Source organism: Colletotrichum graminicola, assembly GCF_000149035.1.
Source record: "Colletotrichum graminicola M1.001 genomic scaffold supercont1.11, whole genome shotgun sequence".
In the NCBI taxonomy this organism is placed as follows: Eukaryota; Fungi; Ascomycota; class Sordariomycetes; order Glomerellales; family Glomerellaceae; genus Colletotrichum; species Colletotrichum graminicola.
Window position 1 is genome coordinate 394367 of NW_007361015.1, and position 17486 is coordinate 411852.

The window sequence follows — 17486 nt, forward strand, 5'->3', positions numbered from 1 at the left end:
TTGTTATTTTGAGCCTATCACGACGTTTTCGTCACGCCTACTCCATGTGCATCGACCTCGAGATCTCCTCTACCACGCGCCTGTTTTGCTTCACCACTTTTGGATATCGTGACCCACTACTATCGAATCTGTTCCTCTCTACCGAGTTCCAAACAGTCTGTCAAGTCAGCACACATATTATGAAGGACATTCCAACGAGGGTAAAAAGAAAGACTTACAAAACCATCGCCGACTCCTTGGCATGTGATTTTTCGTCCCTTCATCTCCAGAAGGACGGCCGGACACCATACCAAGCCCGCAACTGCTGTACCAGCCGCAGAAGGCTATTGTAGTCCGGGACGTAGTCAGGGTCCTGGTAGAAGCGGTCGGGGTCCGGCATGAGGGGATCGTTGGCGGCGCGGATGATGGTGGGCATGATGAACTGGATTAGGGGCTTGTCCTCCTCGCGCACGCCGCCGATCTTTGCGTGGAGGAGGCGTCTGAGAGCGCCTTGGTACTTGCGGCTGATTTGAGGCGGCGGGTTGAGCAGCGGATTGACGACCTCGACGGGGCTGGAGGCGCGGAGTCTGGTCTTCATCTTTGGGGTTTGTCGTGTATTGGTTCGAGGTGAGAAGTTAGATGTGTGGTAAGAATAGACGAAGAGCTCTGTTATCGGTTGAGTCAGCTTTGGAATGATATCTAGAGTGCGTTTGAGAAATATCTTTCAGGTGGCAGGTAGACGCTTTGTTTGTGGAAGCTTCTGGGTGGGAAAGTGCCCACCGCCCAGGTATCCAGTCAAGGCAGTCGCGAAGGGTATGTTTCACATTGTCCCTTCCCTCTTCGCTCACAGCTTGTATTTCTAATTTCATGTTTGGATATCTCTTATGGTGATGTTTTTGCATTTGATAAATATGTACTACGACTGTACCACTTGTATTTCGAATCTGGGCCTGGGTCGGTCCGGCGCACTACACACATTGCTATAAACACGAAGAATAGTTGAACTGAGATATTTATCTAATATGGGTTATCTAGGGTCGCACAGGTATGCAACAATACGGCAACGCAGTTAAAACGCACAGAGGCCATCTAGCCAAGCAAAAGTTCGCAGACTATCGGCCTTAGAAGCGGTTTGTATTCGAGGCATTCCCTGAGCCCCGAGTCCGTGAAACAGTTGAATTTTGAAGCGAGTCTCATTTATGAGCTTCTGTTCCTGAGAAGCGGCTCTTTTCACCTTGGTCTTCTCTTCTGCCCCTTTCCCTGTCCCCGGAGACGGGCGTCTCCGTCCCATCCCGCACAAACCGCTTCCTCCTTACAGCCACTAGTACACTCCAGAAAATCATCATGATGAGGGAGGAGAGCTTCTTTCTTATTACTTGTAAATACTTTTTTACTCTCGACACACTCTTTATGAAAACACAGCGCCACTATCTGGAAAAGATTATCAATCCTCTTATTCTTACCCTCAATTTCCACGTGTGTAATGAACGTCTCCCGGCCGGAGCTCTCAGGGACCCTGTGGCTCGTGTCAAGATACCCTTTGCGAAAGATAACCAGAGATCTCCAGGGGGTGGGGAGGGGAGGGGCACCTCCGTCTCATTCCGTACACTTCTACTGCTCATTCTCGCTAAAATTGCTCACTATTCTTCGTGTACCCATGAAGAACTAACAAAGAGTTACACTAGCAACCTAGAAAAGGTTATCAATACTCTCCTCCTTCCTCTCCATCTCCACGCGTGCAATAAATGTGTCGGGGCCGGAACTCTCAGTGACCCTGTGGCTCATGTCGAGGTAGGCCTTGCGAAAGATACCCCAAAGCTCCTTATCGAGATCGTCCGGCTGGTTTTGTCGAGGGTAGTAAGAGGCATTGAAGATGGAAAGCCTTGGCAAGCTTGTCGATGCCGCCTTGATCGTCCTGGATCGAGGCACATCTCGTAGCGATTCAATGCCCGTCGCGACTCTAAGAAGCGCAAAATGGAAAGGTGACTTACTGATTGAAGTCGATTAGCCACATTGCCATGGCCCGGTGGTTGAATTCGAATTTGATGGCGTCGCACATCTGCCGCGAGGTCATGACCTCAGCTTCCTCCGGGGGCACACGTCTGATCTGGGCGGGAGAGCTTCCCAAGATAAACTCGACATCGTTACCGTTAACCATTGCACCACAGTGAACGATGGCCAAATTATTGGCCATGAGGCTCGCAAAATGGGCTGTGTCGAGGCCCAGCTGCTCCATCTCATTGACGTGGAGGGGAAAGTTCTGTAGTTTCAGGTTCTGGATTCTGTTCTGCGCCTTGGTCGTGTGACGCCGGCCAAGATACGTGCGAATCAGACAGTTCTTGTTCTCGGGTCTGGTCAGAAAGTCCTGCTTTCGACGCCTAATGGTCGTGGGCAAGAGAGCGTCGACAAGCGCTTCCCCGACAGGAAGGGGGGCGGGGAGCACACGCTCTGAGATCAACGCGGATTCTCTAACTTCGACGCGGGAACCAAAGACAAATCCGTACTCGGCCCAAAAGCTCGATTATCGGTCATGCCAACCACCGAGCTTGGGGAGCCTGGCGCCGATCTCGTGGCTTGAGTCAAACTTCTGCATTGCGTCCTCAATCCTGTGGTGCATGAGGTAGTCGGTCCGAAGTTCATCGGCTTTTCCAAGGACGTCAGGCAACTTCGCGACGTTGTACTGCCGAGCAATCCGTGTACCGTGGGGCATTGCCCGCTGCCGAGTTCCTCGGGTTGTTGTTGGGGGGCGTTGGAGTTGGCATTGGCGTTTTTTGCTCTTCTTTGCGAATCGGAAACCTTTGATCCATTTCGAGCGCGGGATCACAGAACCATCCACCCCATCGCAGGTGTTCAACCCTCTGCGCGACATTTGTGGATGGGGTGGATTATCGGAGACTATGGGACGAGGATAGGGAAAAACTTCGGACAAGAAGGACTGGAAAGTCCATCTTTATATGTATGGCACAAAAGTCTCGAGGAAGTTAGGTTCCTGCTTCGGAGATAGATTCCTGGCCTTGTCCCACGTATCTACTATACCTAATTCTTAACACAATGGAAAGTTTCCGAACAGAAAGAAGTACCATGGAATCTCATAACCAAGCCTGCCTTCCTATCAAAGTTGGGAAACTCAAGGTACAGCTTTACAACATTGGATGTGTAGAAAAGGGGAAGGCGCAGAAGAGAAGTACAAAGTGAAAGAGCAGAAAAGCATCAGGATTAATGGCATGGGGATCAAGTTTATATTCCTCAATCAACTCGACTTACTATCTATCCAAGGTGGACTTAGTATTGGAAGGGAGGGAGCTTTTCGACATGTTGACTGTTACATAGACCATGACTATGATATTCTGTTCCTTTGCGCTGACTTTAACCTATTCGTACTTCTTTGGTTTCCTTCTGCGTTTTTCTTTTACCCCTGTCGCGTCGTTTTGTTTCTGTTGGTTAAATCACGTAAGAGGGATATCCCGTAGATCACGTAACAAATCGTGATACAGAATGTGGTTGCTTGTTCTTGTTGGTTACAAAGTGAATCCAGACTTTTGGGTGGTATACTGGTGGTGAGGTGGATACTGCCGAGGGAGGCGGTGTGTCACGTGAATATCACGTGACCACCTCCCCCGAAGCATACCTACCGTATACCAACAGTTATTTATATTGCAATTTAGGCGTTTTCACATAACTTATTTGGATCTTAACACATACTACAGCCTTCATAAGTTACCTCATATGGACTGATTCACTATCAGCCCAGAGGACGTCCTAGTTAAACATAACACGTATAACTTTCTAGATGAGGTAGAATAACAAGAGCGCATGTAAGGCTGCATGTATCACATTGTAAATCATGTGGATTGTACGCAGGCAACGCGCGCCATTAAGTATTAGTTTATCAAGGACCGTGGTTGCATCTTGGGACAATTTATTAATGTTTGCTGGGAGATAGAACTAGTTATCTGCGTCCACCTCAAACGATGCAGTCCTATGATATCCTGGGTCTAGGCCTTGGCGTGGATGTCAGAGGAACACGCCGGATCGCGTAATCTGTCTTTGGCAGTGAACAACGGAGTCAAGCAGGTCTTGGATCTCAGACGTGGCCCAAACAAGGTAACTCTAACTACTACATCTATAGGCTAGATGATAGATAGAAGCTCTTAGTGGGTGTGGAGAGGATACTTAGTATTAAAGTAGTAAGTATTCTTAGTATAATAGAGGGTGATGGATAGATACAGAGACGGAAGACAACCGAGGTTGTTACTGCTACTGGCAGTACCCGCCTTCAAAGTTGCTATCTACCAGAGTCATCGACAAAGCCCAGACCACCGTATTCGATGCCAATGAAGCAAACGCCATGGCCTCATCCATCAGCCCCAAGTTGTGTCGACAGCACAATCCCGGATTACAAAAGTCAACGACATCATCCCGGGGAGTCTGCGACTCATGCTCTTGGCTCAAGCCACCGGGCCCCTCATGAAAAGATCCAGACCAGACGCTGACCAAGTTGGTCACTTTCCTGCCCGGTTCCTAGATGGACTTGTCCAAGCAACGTCACGATCTCCGTGCAGAGCCATCGCCGCCCCGTAAGATATGCCAAGCAGTCCACGCAACTCTCAATGACCACCCAGCACGCTCCTTGGCCCGCACTCTCCAGGCCATCTCCGGCCCAGGCTCAGCACGAAAAACAAAAAACCCACACCCGCCGCCCATCTCCGCGAGCCGTGCCGTGCTCACCAGTACCGGGCTACCCAGTCCCAATCTCTTCTCTCCCGTTCCTCCCCCTCGCTCGTTCCATATGGACGAGCTCTAGCGAGCCATCGTCCCAGAGGGGTAACGCTCCCACACGCCTCGCATATTCGTATCCCTCCTCTCTCATCACGGAGTGCGAGTTACGTAATTCCCGAACAATCACCAGTGGAGAACGTGACTCTGTCTAAAACCCCCTCTTCTCTCTCACTGGGCAGTGTGGCTCTCCTCGGAAACCCAAACATAACTATTAGGCGATTGCTCTCCACTTCCCCGTCGCAACGGACGGGCAAGCCCACATCGAGTCTCTCTCTCTCTCCCCCTCCCTCGCTAATCCTCCTTCAAAGCTCTGCGCACGGGTTCAACGGGAAGAACGGGCGATCAACCAAACAATTCGGGACCGCCCCCAGATTCTTGTTCCGTCTTCTCTTTTTTTAAACTAGCAAGAGTTTCCCAGCCGGGGAGGATCTGGGGTCGTCGTCAGGGAAACGGCTTCATGCATCCACATCACGCTCCCAAATGCCGGTGCCTCCTCCTCTTCCTCACCCCGGTCACGTCGCCTGACACGCCTTGGCCCCTTCCGAGTCTAGACCCCCGATCGTTCGTGGATGAGAAGCGGGCCTCAGGTACGCCATATTGTAGTGCCTTACCAGCCTCAGCGCTTCAGACATAGTTCTTACTAACACGTTGCGGTGTGTGCCCTCCCATTGGCCCGTTGATTCATCTCCCAGAAGGCCCCGGGCTACGTCTGCCATGGAAGCTACCTTGGTTTTGCAAATGCACCTCCTGGAACCCCGTGACCAAGAAGATCCGGAGGGGGCTCGCCCAGCCGGCGCGCCCATCGAATCAGGGCTCCCGGAACATTCAGCCCCGTTGATTACCCAAAGGTCCAGATCGTTGCAAACGAGAGCTATACGGAACCGAACACGGGCTACAGAGACCAGGTAGTCCAGCGTGCGTAAAAAAAAAGGGTTGGATCAGGCAGGGCGAAGGGGGTCAGCGGGGGTATGAGGAACGACAGCCAACGCCAATTCTGATCGTTTGCTCGTGATGTATCATTATATGGAAGCAAAAAACTGTACAATATCGAACAATGGACCAGGTGAAGGTCCTTCGGCCCGTGGCTCGATTAAGCCTTATCCAAGGAATCGAGGCACGAAACCGACCCTGCGACGACGAAGAGCCACTTCACTCACTGGGAGCAAACACACCAAGACCCAAGTAGAGAAGAGAAGATGTGACTTTGGAGACCAACAGAAATAGACAAAAACTTTTCCCCCCCCATTCCTCCTTATTTCCCCATGCCATCCAGCTACTGTGATGCTGAAGAAAACGCCTTGAAAACAAAACAAAAAACTTGGCAGGCTCTCGCGTGGCCCGCCATTACAAAACAAGAAGACCAAGTACTGCAGGCCGCCCAACCTCCCGTGGGGTATCCCCGCCGCCCAGTTGACATGTCCCTTGCTTGCTGAAAGATCAAACCATTTTTGTTGTTGTACTTTTTTATGTCGTGGTCGCATTTTCCCCTCTTAGATGCCCGCTCGACGCCGGTATTGAAGCCATCTTGAGAATCATTTCCTCCCTCTTGCTCTGTCGTGATGAAGGACGCTGCTTATATGCTCCGCCCCAGGTAAAACAATCTCGCCGTCCGAATGCTGATGTCGTGTCGTTTCGGGTATCGAGTTTTTTTGTATCGCTCGTCGCCATCGCCCATTTCACATGATTACTTCTTTTTTGATAAAATATAATACGACATGGGCTGCGACGGCCGTGATGAAACATGTATAAAACCCCTTCATCTTCTCTTGTCAACTAGTGAAAAGAGTCTTGATCTTCATAGGTTCCTTTCCAGGGAGCCGTGTCAATGGTTCTTGGTTAGCGTGGGTTGTGGTGTTATCGCATGTTGCTCGTGTCGAAAGAGAACTGTGACGGGAAGGCCATGCTGGCGCTCAGTCCAAAGGGGTCCCATTCCATGCCGGTGTCCAAGAGCTGCGTCATGGAAGGATATGCACCCTGGCTCGTATGGGCAGGCTGCGTAGATTCGCCCTGAGATGGCATGTGCTGGCCGTGGCCAACAGAATTCGGGGAAGGCATCATCTGTTGCGGCGCATCGCCGGAGAAGCCGCTGGGGTATGGACCGGGACCACTTGGGGTATCGATCTCGGAATCCTCCATCATAGCTGCAGGAGCATCATATTCTTGTTCTGGGCTTCGGTGTTAGGACTAGGACAATAGAGTTCAGTGACGGGAGGAAAAGGCGGCTTACCTAGCTGCTCAATGTGGTTCTGGAAGCCAGGTGACGGATAGTATGAGCCGGTGTTGCCAACTCGAGGAGGACCGCCGGACATCATGTGAGCTCGAGCGGCCGGGTTCATGGGGCCCATTGGGCTGAGCTGGGGCTTCATGGACGATGCTATGCCTGGGCGAAGCGGACCGTGGTCGGAGGCCGCCGGCGACAGCGCTGGCTGACTGCCATACGCGGCCGTGTTCGTGGGGGAGTTGGAATGAGACGATGGCGTAGGTCGGCCCTTGGGCGACGCGACCGAATGAGCAGCCTGTATCGGTGGAGGCAGGCTGTTGATGCCGGGTTCGAGCTTCGGGGCGATGCTCGAGTGAGACCTTCGCGACTGGTGATGTCTATTCAGGATGGCACGCTGGATGGGTGGAGGCTGAACCATGTTCTGGGGAGCATGAGTCGGCCCCAAGTTGGGACTGCCGGTTTTGGCTCGAAGCTCGGCCTGAACATCGATACCTGTGATGGATTGTTAACAGAGGATTCATCGATGTCATGGCACGATATTGACGCACCCTTCTCCAAAAGAATACGCTCCAGCAAAGAGTTCTTGTAGCGCAGCATCAAACACTCATCGGCGGCAGTCCGGTGAGCGGCCTGAAGGTTATGCAGGTTGGACTCGTGGACGCGGATGGCCTCTTCGAGCTGCTTGATGTACTCAGTGCGGCGCTCGCGAAAAGCGGCTTGGGCCTGGCGGTTTCGCTGCTTACGCTCCTCCGAGGTAGCGTAAATCTTGGGGTCGCCCGTTAGCCTTTGGCCGGGCGAGAGATAGGATCAAACAAGGTTTCGTCCCAGTGTGAAACCTTGGAACTGGTGACACGGACAAAAGCCTGGGGAAACGCTGGTGTCGAGAGAGATGGAGGGGTTTGTCAAGTGCAGTGAGGGTGAAGAGAAGGGACTGACTCACGGGCTTACGGCCGCCCTTTCGCTTGGGCTGCTGATTCTCGGTGGCAGCATTGGCGTTGTTCGGGGAGCCGTTGGCAGCGCCGGGCTGGTCGGCTTCGGGACTAGAGCCCGTGGTCTCGGGAGTATCCTCCTTGGGAGCTTTGTTGTCGATGGACATCTTATCTGCCATGCCTTATCTCGCCCGGGGGTTGAGGTAGGTGGCCGGTCGGCAGCGGCAGCGGTAGCGGCAGCAAGCACAGGAGGATCTGTAGATAGGACGCCGTTGTGACGTCGGGTGTTCCACACTACCAGCCCTACGATGTTCTGGAAGCGTTGGTTGTATGGGTGTTTGTGCGTGGGTGCGGGCGCAAAGGATATGACAAGCAGGGACGGGGCCGTAACAATTGCCCGAAAAAGGGAGATCCGGGGGACAAGATGCCCAGTGGCGCCTACGAGCGCCCGCACGGGAATTGGGGCGAAACCGACAGCGTGGTAGACGGGACCTTGAATGGGTGGGAAAATCTAAGCAGTCGCAAGATAAGGTACGGAGCGGTGCGCAGCTGAGACTGTGACTGGGGGGAGAGGCATCCAAGCGGGCGCAATTGAGCTTCGGGTGAATCTTTGACAGCCGTTTTTTGCCAGCCCAGAGATAAGGGACGCAGCGATGAGAGGTTGCAGTGTGTAAGGAAATAGAAGAGAGCGACGGTCTTTTATGTAATGATAATAAACTGCCAGCTCGACGGGGGGGGCACCCTTCACCCATTCGCCTAGACCCAGACTTGCCAGACACCACCCAACAGGGCCGCCGGCGTGGGAGGTGGGCGTGCAGCGGCGAGCGGGGAGGGGTGAGGGATAGAGGGATGGGTAAGAGAGAGAGAGCGATGGTGGTGGGGAGAGAGAAGAGAGAGGAGGGGATTCAGGGAGGAGGGGTGAGACTGGGAGGAAAGATCAGGGAAGGGGGGGGCGTGTGTCCGTATGTGTGCGTGAGGGGGGTGTGTGGACTCTGTAGGCCAAGCTCAGCCAGGTTGCGCTCGCAATTCCTGTTCAAAAGGGCGGGATGCTCTGCTTTCGCAACGTCCACATAGGTACTGTACGTACGTTGACAGGACGGAGTCTGCTCGTGTGTATGTCTCTCACTGTCTCTCTTCTCTTCTCTGTCTTGCTTCGTCAGTGCAAGTGGACCGAACTTCTTCCCCGCGTTTTGGTGCAGACGTGGTGCCAGAAGGGTTGGTTGTCTGGATGTACAGATTTGCCAACGGCTATTTTTCTATTTCCCCCCCTCTTCCTTTTTCTTTCTTTCTTCCTTTCTCACTCACTCTCTCCTTTCCCAGTTTCTTTTCTCTGTCTGGCTGGTGGGCTGCCCTGACCTTTCCAGAAAGATCCCGGTACGAGTGAGTGGTGATAATGGTGGTAGCGCCCACTTGGATGATACGAGAGGGTAAGGACTAAGATGAAGGAGGAAAGAGGAGCCGCGTTGATGTCAATCTCAGTCTGCTGATCGACAATCCAGCAACCAGCAGTGCTAGCGGTATGTTGTGGTACTTCAACGGCGTTGACGAAGACCAGCAGGCTGGAGCAGAACACCGCGATAGTGATCGATCAAAGGACGGGACAGAGGCTGTCGTTGCTCCTCCAAAAGGTTAACCTTGACGATGACGGGAATGGAGAGATTCCTGAGTCTGGTGGGATGGGCCGGATACCGCACGAGGCCGGCGGCTCAGGTCCTGATCGGCTCGGCTCAAGGCAGACGACGTGGGTTCGTTCGCTGGATAGCGTCGTGCGCCGAGGCTGCGCCGAGGCTGCGCCGGCGTAGGAATTTTGCCCCTGACAGGGTGAAAGAGGGTCGGTAGTTCGTAGAAGTAGGTATGCCTCGTCTTGGAGGGGGTTTGATGATGGCTTGCAGCGCGCGGGTGTCGTGTGGTGGCCGTAATGCATGCAACGCTGTCTCGGTCGTAGTTTCCTTCTGGCGGTCTCAACGGAGCCCTCGAGGTATTACCCGTGCTTCTCGCGAAAACCAAATGAGCCAGTTCCTTCTGGTCTCGGAGGTGGATGATCGGTTGCCAAAGACCCAGAAAAGCTTTTCAAACCCCCTTTCCACGGGGTTCGGGGTGGGACTGGGTTGGTTATATGTAAACTACCTACCTACGGATACGGAGCATGGTGTCTGTGAAGGGCTTTATGGTCAGGTCACTTTCGCTTTTCTGGTGTGTGAAGACGCTGCCCACCGAAACCGTGCACGCCCCCTGGTCCGACTGGCGTTTTTTTCTTTCCTTTTCGCACATGAAGGATGCAATGACATGAGGGTTCGCCCGTGGATCAGGGCAGGAAGGCTGGACCAGAAATCAAGGCACTTGCATCGCCCTGTAAAGGTACCTGATTAGGACTTGCCCCTCCGGAAGGCTCATCTTGAATCTCGCAAGGAAGACGTCGCCTCGGGGAACCTTGAACTTGACGGCACCCAGAGCCATCCTCGTCAGATCGCTGCGGCAGGGTTGCAGAGTCGGCACACTTTTGCACGCCAAACCTGGAAGCTTACATAGTACAGCGGCTCCATGAAACCCCGATTTTTGGTTCGGACCGCAAGCACTTGTTTCGCCGTTGGCGATGGGTCCAAATATATTGGCTTGAGACAGCTCACGAGAGGGAATAGGGCGGGCGAGGACGATTGTGTTTCCCCCCCAAAGGACAGGACATAAATAGGCCGGCCTCTGGAGATTGGGGAGGGAATTGTTCCTATGCACTGCGACGCGATGAAACTTTCCGCCCATTGCCCTACACGTACTTGGGCCAACTCGCGAGTTCATGGAATCTGCGGGCCGCAGTTTGTCGCCGAGTAATCCTAACTAACAATGATGCAATGGCAGAGTTCCATCAGCACAATCTCCCAGGCTCCGGTTCGGAGGTGCCCCACAAGCGTTTCCTTGCAGGTCGACAGGAGCAGCACCGCGACCGTCCTTGGCAATGGGGACGAGGTCATTTCGCTCGGGAGAGGCCCTTTTTTCAAGACGCCGAACATCCCAGACGTCTCTTCGCGATGGCCCGGTGCAGCTGGCGACTGGTGCAGCCAGCCTCTGGGCAGTCATCGGACGAAGCTGGGGCCGGGCCTTGAACCAGGGCGGAGCCGGCGTTCACGTCGACGAAATTTTCAGATCACCTGAGCTCTAGGCCATCTCTGTTGTCCAGTTGCGCGGCACACACACACACACACACACACACACACACACTCCATTGCTCCAATGGTGGCACCGGGTACATGCAGCCGACGTACTATTGTCTGGCGAAAACGTTTCCATCGTTTTTTGGTACTCAGGCTGTTCCGTGGAGTGACCGCTTACCGTACAAATAGAACATTTCCGGACTCTTCAGAGCGAAGCTGGCCCTTGGATCTCAATGTTAAGAAACATCGGGACAGTGAAAGCGCCCCGGTGAATGATCGCCGAGCTGGGCCTTTTGACGGATCTCAGGTGAGATCACTTGGGAGGCAGTGTACGAATACTATGTACCTAGATTGCACCCTCACACTGGCGCTGAAGCTTTTCGGTCTGAACGACATATATACAACGTTGGGGTTCTCGAGCGGTAGCGGTAGCGGTAGCGACGCAATGATCAGCATCGGTGCCGCAAAAGCGTCAGCGAAACCCGAATGCGGCTTGCCCTGGAAGGTTCAGAAGAAGAAAAGAAAAATAAGAAGAGAGAAAAAAAGAAACACCCCCAATGGCATAGCGTGGTTTGTAGGGGTGGGCTCATCCCTGCGAACTGCGCGGTAAGGCAAAAAGGTTTAGCGGACCGCGCTAAGGAATGCTTGCCTCGGATCCTTGAGGATAAGAAATTTGCATCTCCGCGGATCGCCTCATGTCGCTGTGACCGCGGGTGTGTGAGCGAGCGAACGGCTGTCGGGCTCTCCTATTCGGCCGTCCAAGAAAGCATGCGTCCATTGTTGCGGCAGGAACCAAGCAGTCGGGAGGAGAAAGAGCGATTGGAAGTGTTTCGTCACACCCTCCTTCCTCGTTTGCATTGTCAGGTTGAAATAATTTTCACGTCGCCGTGTTAGACCACCATTGTGTGTGTGTGTGTGTGTGTGTGTGTGTGTGTGTGTGTGTGTGTGTGTGTGTGTGTGTGTGTGTTGTACGGAGTACCTGTGCAACCTTACCTAAGATGGACCGGACTGCCCTGGATACGTACCTACCTCAGTTATGCAGCGTTGGAGACTTACTCCAACTACCATTGTTTTTATTTTATTTTTAACTTATCCATCTTGCACCCTTTCCCTTGGCCGACCTCTGCATGCCAGACCGTGGCCACTGACGTTCATCCTGTCGTTTCCCACTCCCTTCTCTTTACCTGAGAAGCCAAGGTTCTGTTGCGAGCGGCGCTTGTTGAGTTGGCAGCCGATCAGACCGACGTCCGTCAATGATCGTCCAAGGCAGGCAAAAGGTTGATGGGTAAGTCGGTTCATTCGATGGGCTTCCGTCCAGCTGACCGGCCGTCCATTCGGCCAGATTGGTCGGTCCTAGCGTCGGATCGAGGTCGGGTGGTCAACTTGGATGGCCCGAGCCCGCAGCGAAGACCGAAAGCGGACATCACTCAGTTTCTTCTAGAAAACTTCTAGTCTCCAACTTGTCTCTCCCCAGGTCTGGGCCATTCCCGCGCTTTGCGTCGGTTCTGGTGGTACTTGCTGTAGCGTCCGAACAACGGAAAGCCAACGAATCGGCACTGACAACAAAAGGAAAGCCCTCAAGAAAATGCCTCTGGGTTGCGCGGCTTGTTCAGTCGTCGACTTGTCCTTTCTCTTTCTCCCTCCAGCGACGCAACTCTCTCTCTCTCTCTCTCTCTCTCTCTCTCTCTCTCTCTCTCTCTCTCTCTCTCTCTCTCTCTCTCTCTCTCTTTCTCACACACACATCCCGTAGACGAGCCCTAGGGTGGGACGCCAGCTCGGTGGACCGCGGTGGAGATGTACCGGTAGGTACGGAGTATGTATTCCTCAGGTGCAAGGCTCGTCGTTACATTGCTTCTTCGGGTCAAGCCCGGTCAGGAGTGGTGTGAGTGGGAAGCTGGCCGCCGGCCGCTCACCTGTTGGATGCACTGCGCCGTTTACGTCGTGGTCAGGAGATGCCTTTTCACCGCCAAGAACAAGTAAACTAAATAATATATTGACACCAAAGCCGGTGAGATGGTCATCTCCGCCAAGTCTGTGGGGAGTGCAGCAATTAGACAAGTGGCATTCCGATTGGCGCTTCTTGTCCTGTCAAGATGCTTGGCTTCGATGCTTCACAAACAAACGTGTTCGGACTGAGCCCGGCTTCTTTGCCAAGATGACGATGCCACTGCGCCCGAAGCCTTCGGCAATGTGAAACCTCGACCGTGGCGAGATGGAAAACCCGATGATTCGGGAAACCTGCTCAGAGGCGGCCCCGATTGCCGTCCTCTAGAGGGTGGCCCTGCGTGTGGCTCTGTCATAGGTGGCGTCAATCGATGTCGAGGATGGGAAAAGTCAAAACGGATGTTCGCAAGGGAAAAGCGCGAAAGGGACATCGGGCCTTTTTGAATGTTTCCTTGAGTCGGCACCCTCAAGGGTTTCTTGACTCAGTGATGTGCCCTCGCAGTGAACGCGCACGCTCCCGACAACCTGTGGATCTTCCGCGTAACTGTTCTCCCGCCAGCTGGGGCCAGTTGACGCAAAGTTGACCCACACAAACGAAGACTCCATCAACAGTTTGTTTTCACAATTTGGTGGCTCAGGGCACGTCTTGTGGTATAAGTTCCATGTGTGCAGATTCTCAGCTTAGTGCCATCCATTGCAAGGTTTCTTGTGCGGAACGCAAATGGCTATCTGGTCGTCTAAACCGCACTCAAGGAATATTCTCTTGCTTTACTCTTATTTCTCACAGTACGTCCGATATGGTGTAGTGGTTGGCATACTCTGGCTTCTTGTTCATCGACGCTCATCATCTCAACACGACTTTCTCTCTCACTCAACCCCCATGATATAGACGAACTACGTAGCCGTGGGTATAACAAGAACAACTCGTGCGAGAGCTTATAGAGACAACTTGGGGAGGATGCAAACGCAGCTATAGGGCTGTGTCCTCGACCTGTTCCAAATCTGTTTCTAGGCGAAGTATGGATATTGCTGGTTATGTTTGAGCCGAATTGTATGCCATAGACATACATCAGCATTTCGCGTATGGAGAATAGCCGAACCGCATACATCAGATACTCGGAACCGTCAGAGGCCCTGGCCTAAGATATTCTGTACTCCGTTGCTGCTGTTGCTCTTTTCCCTTCGCTTCCGGCCCCGGCGCTGTCCCCACCATGACCCGGCCAGCTTCGCCCCGGACCGCTGTATCGTTTACTGCCTAACGTCAGTCTGCCGGGGAAGCCCTGGTCGCGGGGCTCCCAACGTGTAGGTTCCAATCTTCGCCATAAGCCCCCGGAGCTGCTGGATGACTATTCGCAAGAGATTTAGATAGCCAGTGCCTCTTTATCCTTCGCGCGGAATCCGTAAATCTAGCACGCCTCCTGAAAGTGAGATGTAATACCCCACCAGAGCTGTCGTGCGGTTCAGAAACCGCTGCGCCGTTGCCCCTCCAGAGCCCAAGATGTCATGGTGCAGTGAAGACCAAAGGCATGCAACGATGAATGCAGTTGACTGACACTTATCCCTCGCTTCTGCATAAGAGAAAAACTGGCTGTCTCAGGTGTCTCGTCATAGGAAATTTATTCTCTAAAAATGTAGGGCCACCCGCGCTGAGAGAAGAACCGCGCGGGTGAGGGTTAGGGGGAAGGAAGGTCCGTGCCGGTCGAGCAAGCAGCGATGTTCATGGCCACTGCCTTTCTTGGCATGGGCATCTATTTAAAGGTGCCTTGCTCATGAGTCTGTCTCTGGGCAGGTCTTCCGGACGTACACCGGGGAAGGGCGGCTATCGTGAAGCAGGAGGCCCAGATTTAGGTATCGGTGCTGTCCAGTCGACCGGCCTACGACAACGGGCGAGCTAGAGAGCAAACGATTGGTAATGATCTCTAGCTGAGCAGGCCTAAGTACCATGCATTAGGAGAGCTGATGAAGTAAAGGAGGGCGTAGCCCATAGAGCATGGCCGAATCATGGACAATAAATGCTGTGGTCAATACTGGCATAACTTTGAGAACAGGAAGGACAATGGATACTTGACGCGGAATATCATATATTCTACTTCACTAGTAGATTTTTATTCACATCTTCTACTTCTTGTACCCCTCACCTGTGCGCGCAATATTCGACAAGTATGCCAGTTGATAAATTCATTACATCGGAGCCGGCGCGGTAAGAGCAGTCTCCCTTGGCGGGATTCTGGAGTGACGTGCGGAAGCCTGCCTTCCAATCTGCAAAGGAACATATAATATTCCATAAGAAAATGTGCATCTCGATAGGCCAAACAGCCACGGTTACGCTTTTTGGTGTGCTACTGGGTTAGGATCGTACCCAGTGGAGAGATATTTCCTGGAAGGTATGGGCTGGAAGTATTGCCGATTCAGAATGACGGACTAACTTTCGCAACTGTTGTTTCAATGAGAGCGATTATCCCCAGGTGTTTGGTCCTTTCCCCATTATAGTCTGTTTTCTCTGTCCTTTCGTGTTCGAGAGGAGATGCAGGATTCTACACCAAACAGCCAACTAAATTATTCCATTATCTTCCACACTACGCCTTCCCAGCATTGCCTCTTTGAAACACTGGCCCTCAAGTCTTGCCCGGCACATGAGGGCCAGGTGGATGTCGTCATGTTTGGCAGTTTCGGTTGCGGAACACGGACCTGACCGCCTTTAGAACTCGTAATCTCAAAGCCCATCAGGAGAATAACTAGGAAGCCTCAGCTCTCGGCAGAAGCAAAGTGACGACCCAGACAAGTGTACCGACCACCTTCTACTGAGGAAAAAAAAACATCCTCTTCTCCTGCTTTGGTCCCTCGGTTCCCTTGCCCACGAAGCGAGAGCCAAAGAAGTCCTTGGCATTCAAACCCATTGGTGCTGGTCAACTCAAACGAAGTAGCCCTGTTTGAGAAGATAGTTGCGGCGAGAATTGAAAATACCGTGCTACTCTTTATACGGCGAATGAATGTTCCTGTGCTGTTGAGACGGCGAGTTTCCCGGAAGGATGCGATAAATAAGAGGTATGTCCCTTCCATGCGAACAATGTCAACGGTAATCTCGTTGGAAGCTTGGCGGGAATAAAGAGGCTTTCAACTCCTTGCGTAGACGGACGACGAGGCCCACGGAGCTGAAGACGTAGACAAGGAACCGAGATGACGAAGGAATGGTATTGAATAGAGAACCGTGGACCCCAATGGCCTCGAGCGCAGCCATGTCGTCTACCGCCAGAGAGCCGCACGGTGATAACATAGCCCTTGCCATTGAGTATGCGAGGGTAGCATGTAGGAACCGAGCACTTCATGTGCAAGTCTTTTCCTTTTTACCCCACAAGCCCGGGAACATCCTAGTCAATGGAATTGCAGAAACAGCTTGTAGTGAATATGTTGATGCTCTATGAGTCCTATGACATGCTCGTCGAATGGAATACCGTACTTGAGCACCGGCAGCTTCCATCGGATCGTGGAGCGGCTTCACGGGGGCGGTCCGTCATCCTTCTAAGCCACCTGCCTGGGAGGGATATAACTTGGACTGCAAAAGTTCCGGTTCCGCGACACCCGTACGCACAGACAACTAGAGGAAAGCGGACTCAACAGGTCAAGAATGGTCAAGACTGCCGGGTGTCGTCGAAAGACCTTAGGATTGTAAGGCATAACAGGTCGCGCACCGGACGGCTCCTTCCCTTTCGTCGCTGGCTTTGCCTCCAAGCCGACTGACAGAGAGTAAGATTTCATCCAGAAAGACATATGGTGTCCCACGGAATCACCTACAGCCTTGTGCGTAATGCTTGGTATGAATGGTCTCATCGGAACCAAGATGTTTATTCCGCTACCCGTCATGGTGTTTCTTCCCACTGCCATCCTTTCAAACTTTCATTGGTGACCCTTGAAAACATTTGCCATGTGGAATTGTTGCGCTTTTATCGCGCAGAAATAGAACGACAAGATACCATAAACGTGGAAACATGGGGATGCTGAGACATAGAAACCAGACCGTATCCACAGCGCGCGTGTGAGGTCTCGGCAGCTTATGAGCCCAGACAATAAAGCTGAATCCCCGATGCAGGAATCCTTCGCAGCTGCTAGCAAGCGGTGGCGCCGACCTGCTGCCTGTGTGTGTACTTGATCGAGCCCGCCGACGTGCCGCAGAAGGATTCAAGCCTGTAGCCATGACAGTGTTCAAGTTCGCTTGCAATCCTGTAGGGCGAGTCAGACCGCAATAGCATGTGCCTGCGAACACCACACCCGCGGCGGTTCGAAACGGGCACAAGCCAAGTACGGATGAAAGACGTCAGCAAGCTGCGGCCAACTCGGCCGCGGTGGCGGTGCGGCGCAGTGGGGGTGGCGACACTGCGGGGATGAGGGTCCTACAGCCCGTGACACCGTCGACGGCTCATCATCGCGGACTATCCGTACCTAGCTAAGGTTCATACACCTCCTCCCGGGGGCCGTAACACACCTCCTCCC

At 53.0% G+C, this 17486-nt stretch overlaps 4 protein-coding genes across 4 annotated transcripts; all 4 read right to left on the reverse strand.

Moving 5' to 3' along the window:
* Window positions 1–259: 259 nt before the first annotated feature.
* GLRG_03665 (uncharacterized protein) lies at window positions 260–577 on the reverse strand (the record flags this gene model as incomplete). Its single annotated transcript, XM_008094350.1, has 1 exon — window positions 260–577. The coding sequence occupies one exon, from the start codon at window positions 575–577 to the stop codon at window positions 260–262; it is 318 nt and encodes a 105-aa protein (XP_008092541.1).
* A 1091-nt stretch (window positions 578–1668) lies between these two features.
* On the reverse strand, window positions 1669–2689 carry GLRG_03666 (uncharacterized protein; the record flags this gene model as incomplete). Its single annotated transcript, XM_008094351.1, has 3 exons — window positions 1669–1894; window positions 1971–2427; window positions 2518–2689. 3 exons carry the CDS (start codon window positions 2687–2689, stop codon window positions 1669–1671), a joined length of 855 nt encoding a protein of 284 aa, XP_008092542.1.
* Window positions 2690–6612: 3923 nt separating this feature from the next.
* On the reverse strand, window positions 6613–8075 carry GLRG_03667 (uncharacterized protein; the record flags this gene model as incomplete). Its single annotated transcript, XM_008094352.1, has 4 exons — window positions 6613–6923; window positions 6986–7471; window positions 7528–7744; window positions 7920–8075. 4 exons carry the CDS (start codon window positions 8073–8075, stop codon window positions 6613–6615), a joined length of 1170 nt encoding a protein of 389 aa, XP_008092543.1.
* A 1490-nt stretch (window positions 8076–9565) lies between these two features.
* On the reverse strand, window positions 9566–9823 carry GLRG_03668 (uncharacterized protein; the record flags this gene model as incomplete). Its single annotated transcript, XM_008094353.1, has 1 exon — window positions 9566–9823. A coding segment is annotated over one exon (258 nt), but the record flags the coding sequence as incomplete, so codon positions are not given.
* Window positions 9824–17486: the final 7663 nt, after the last annotated feature.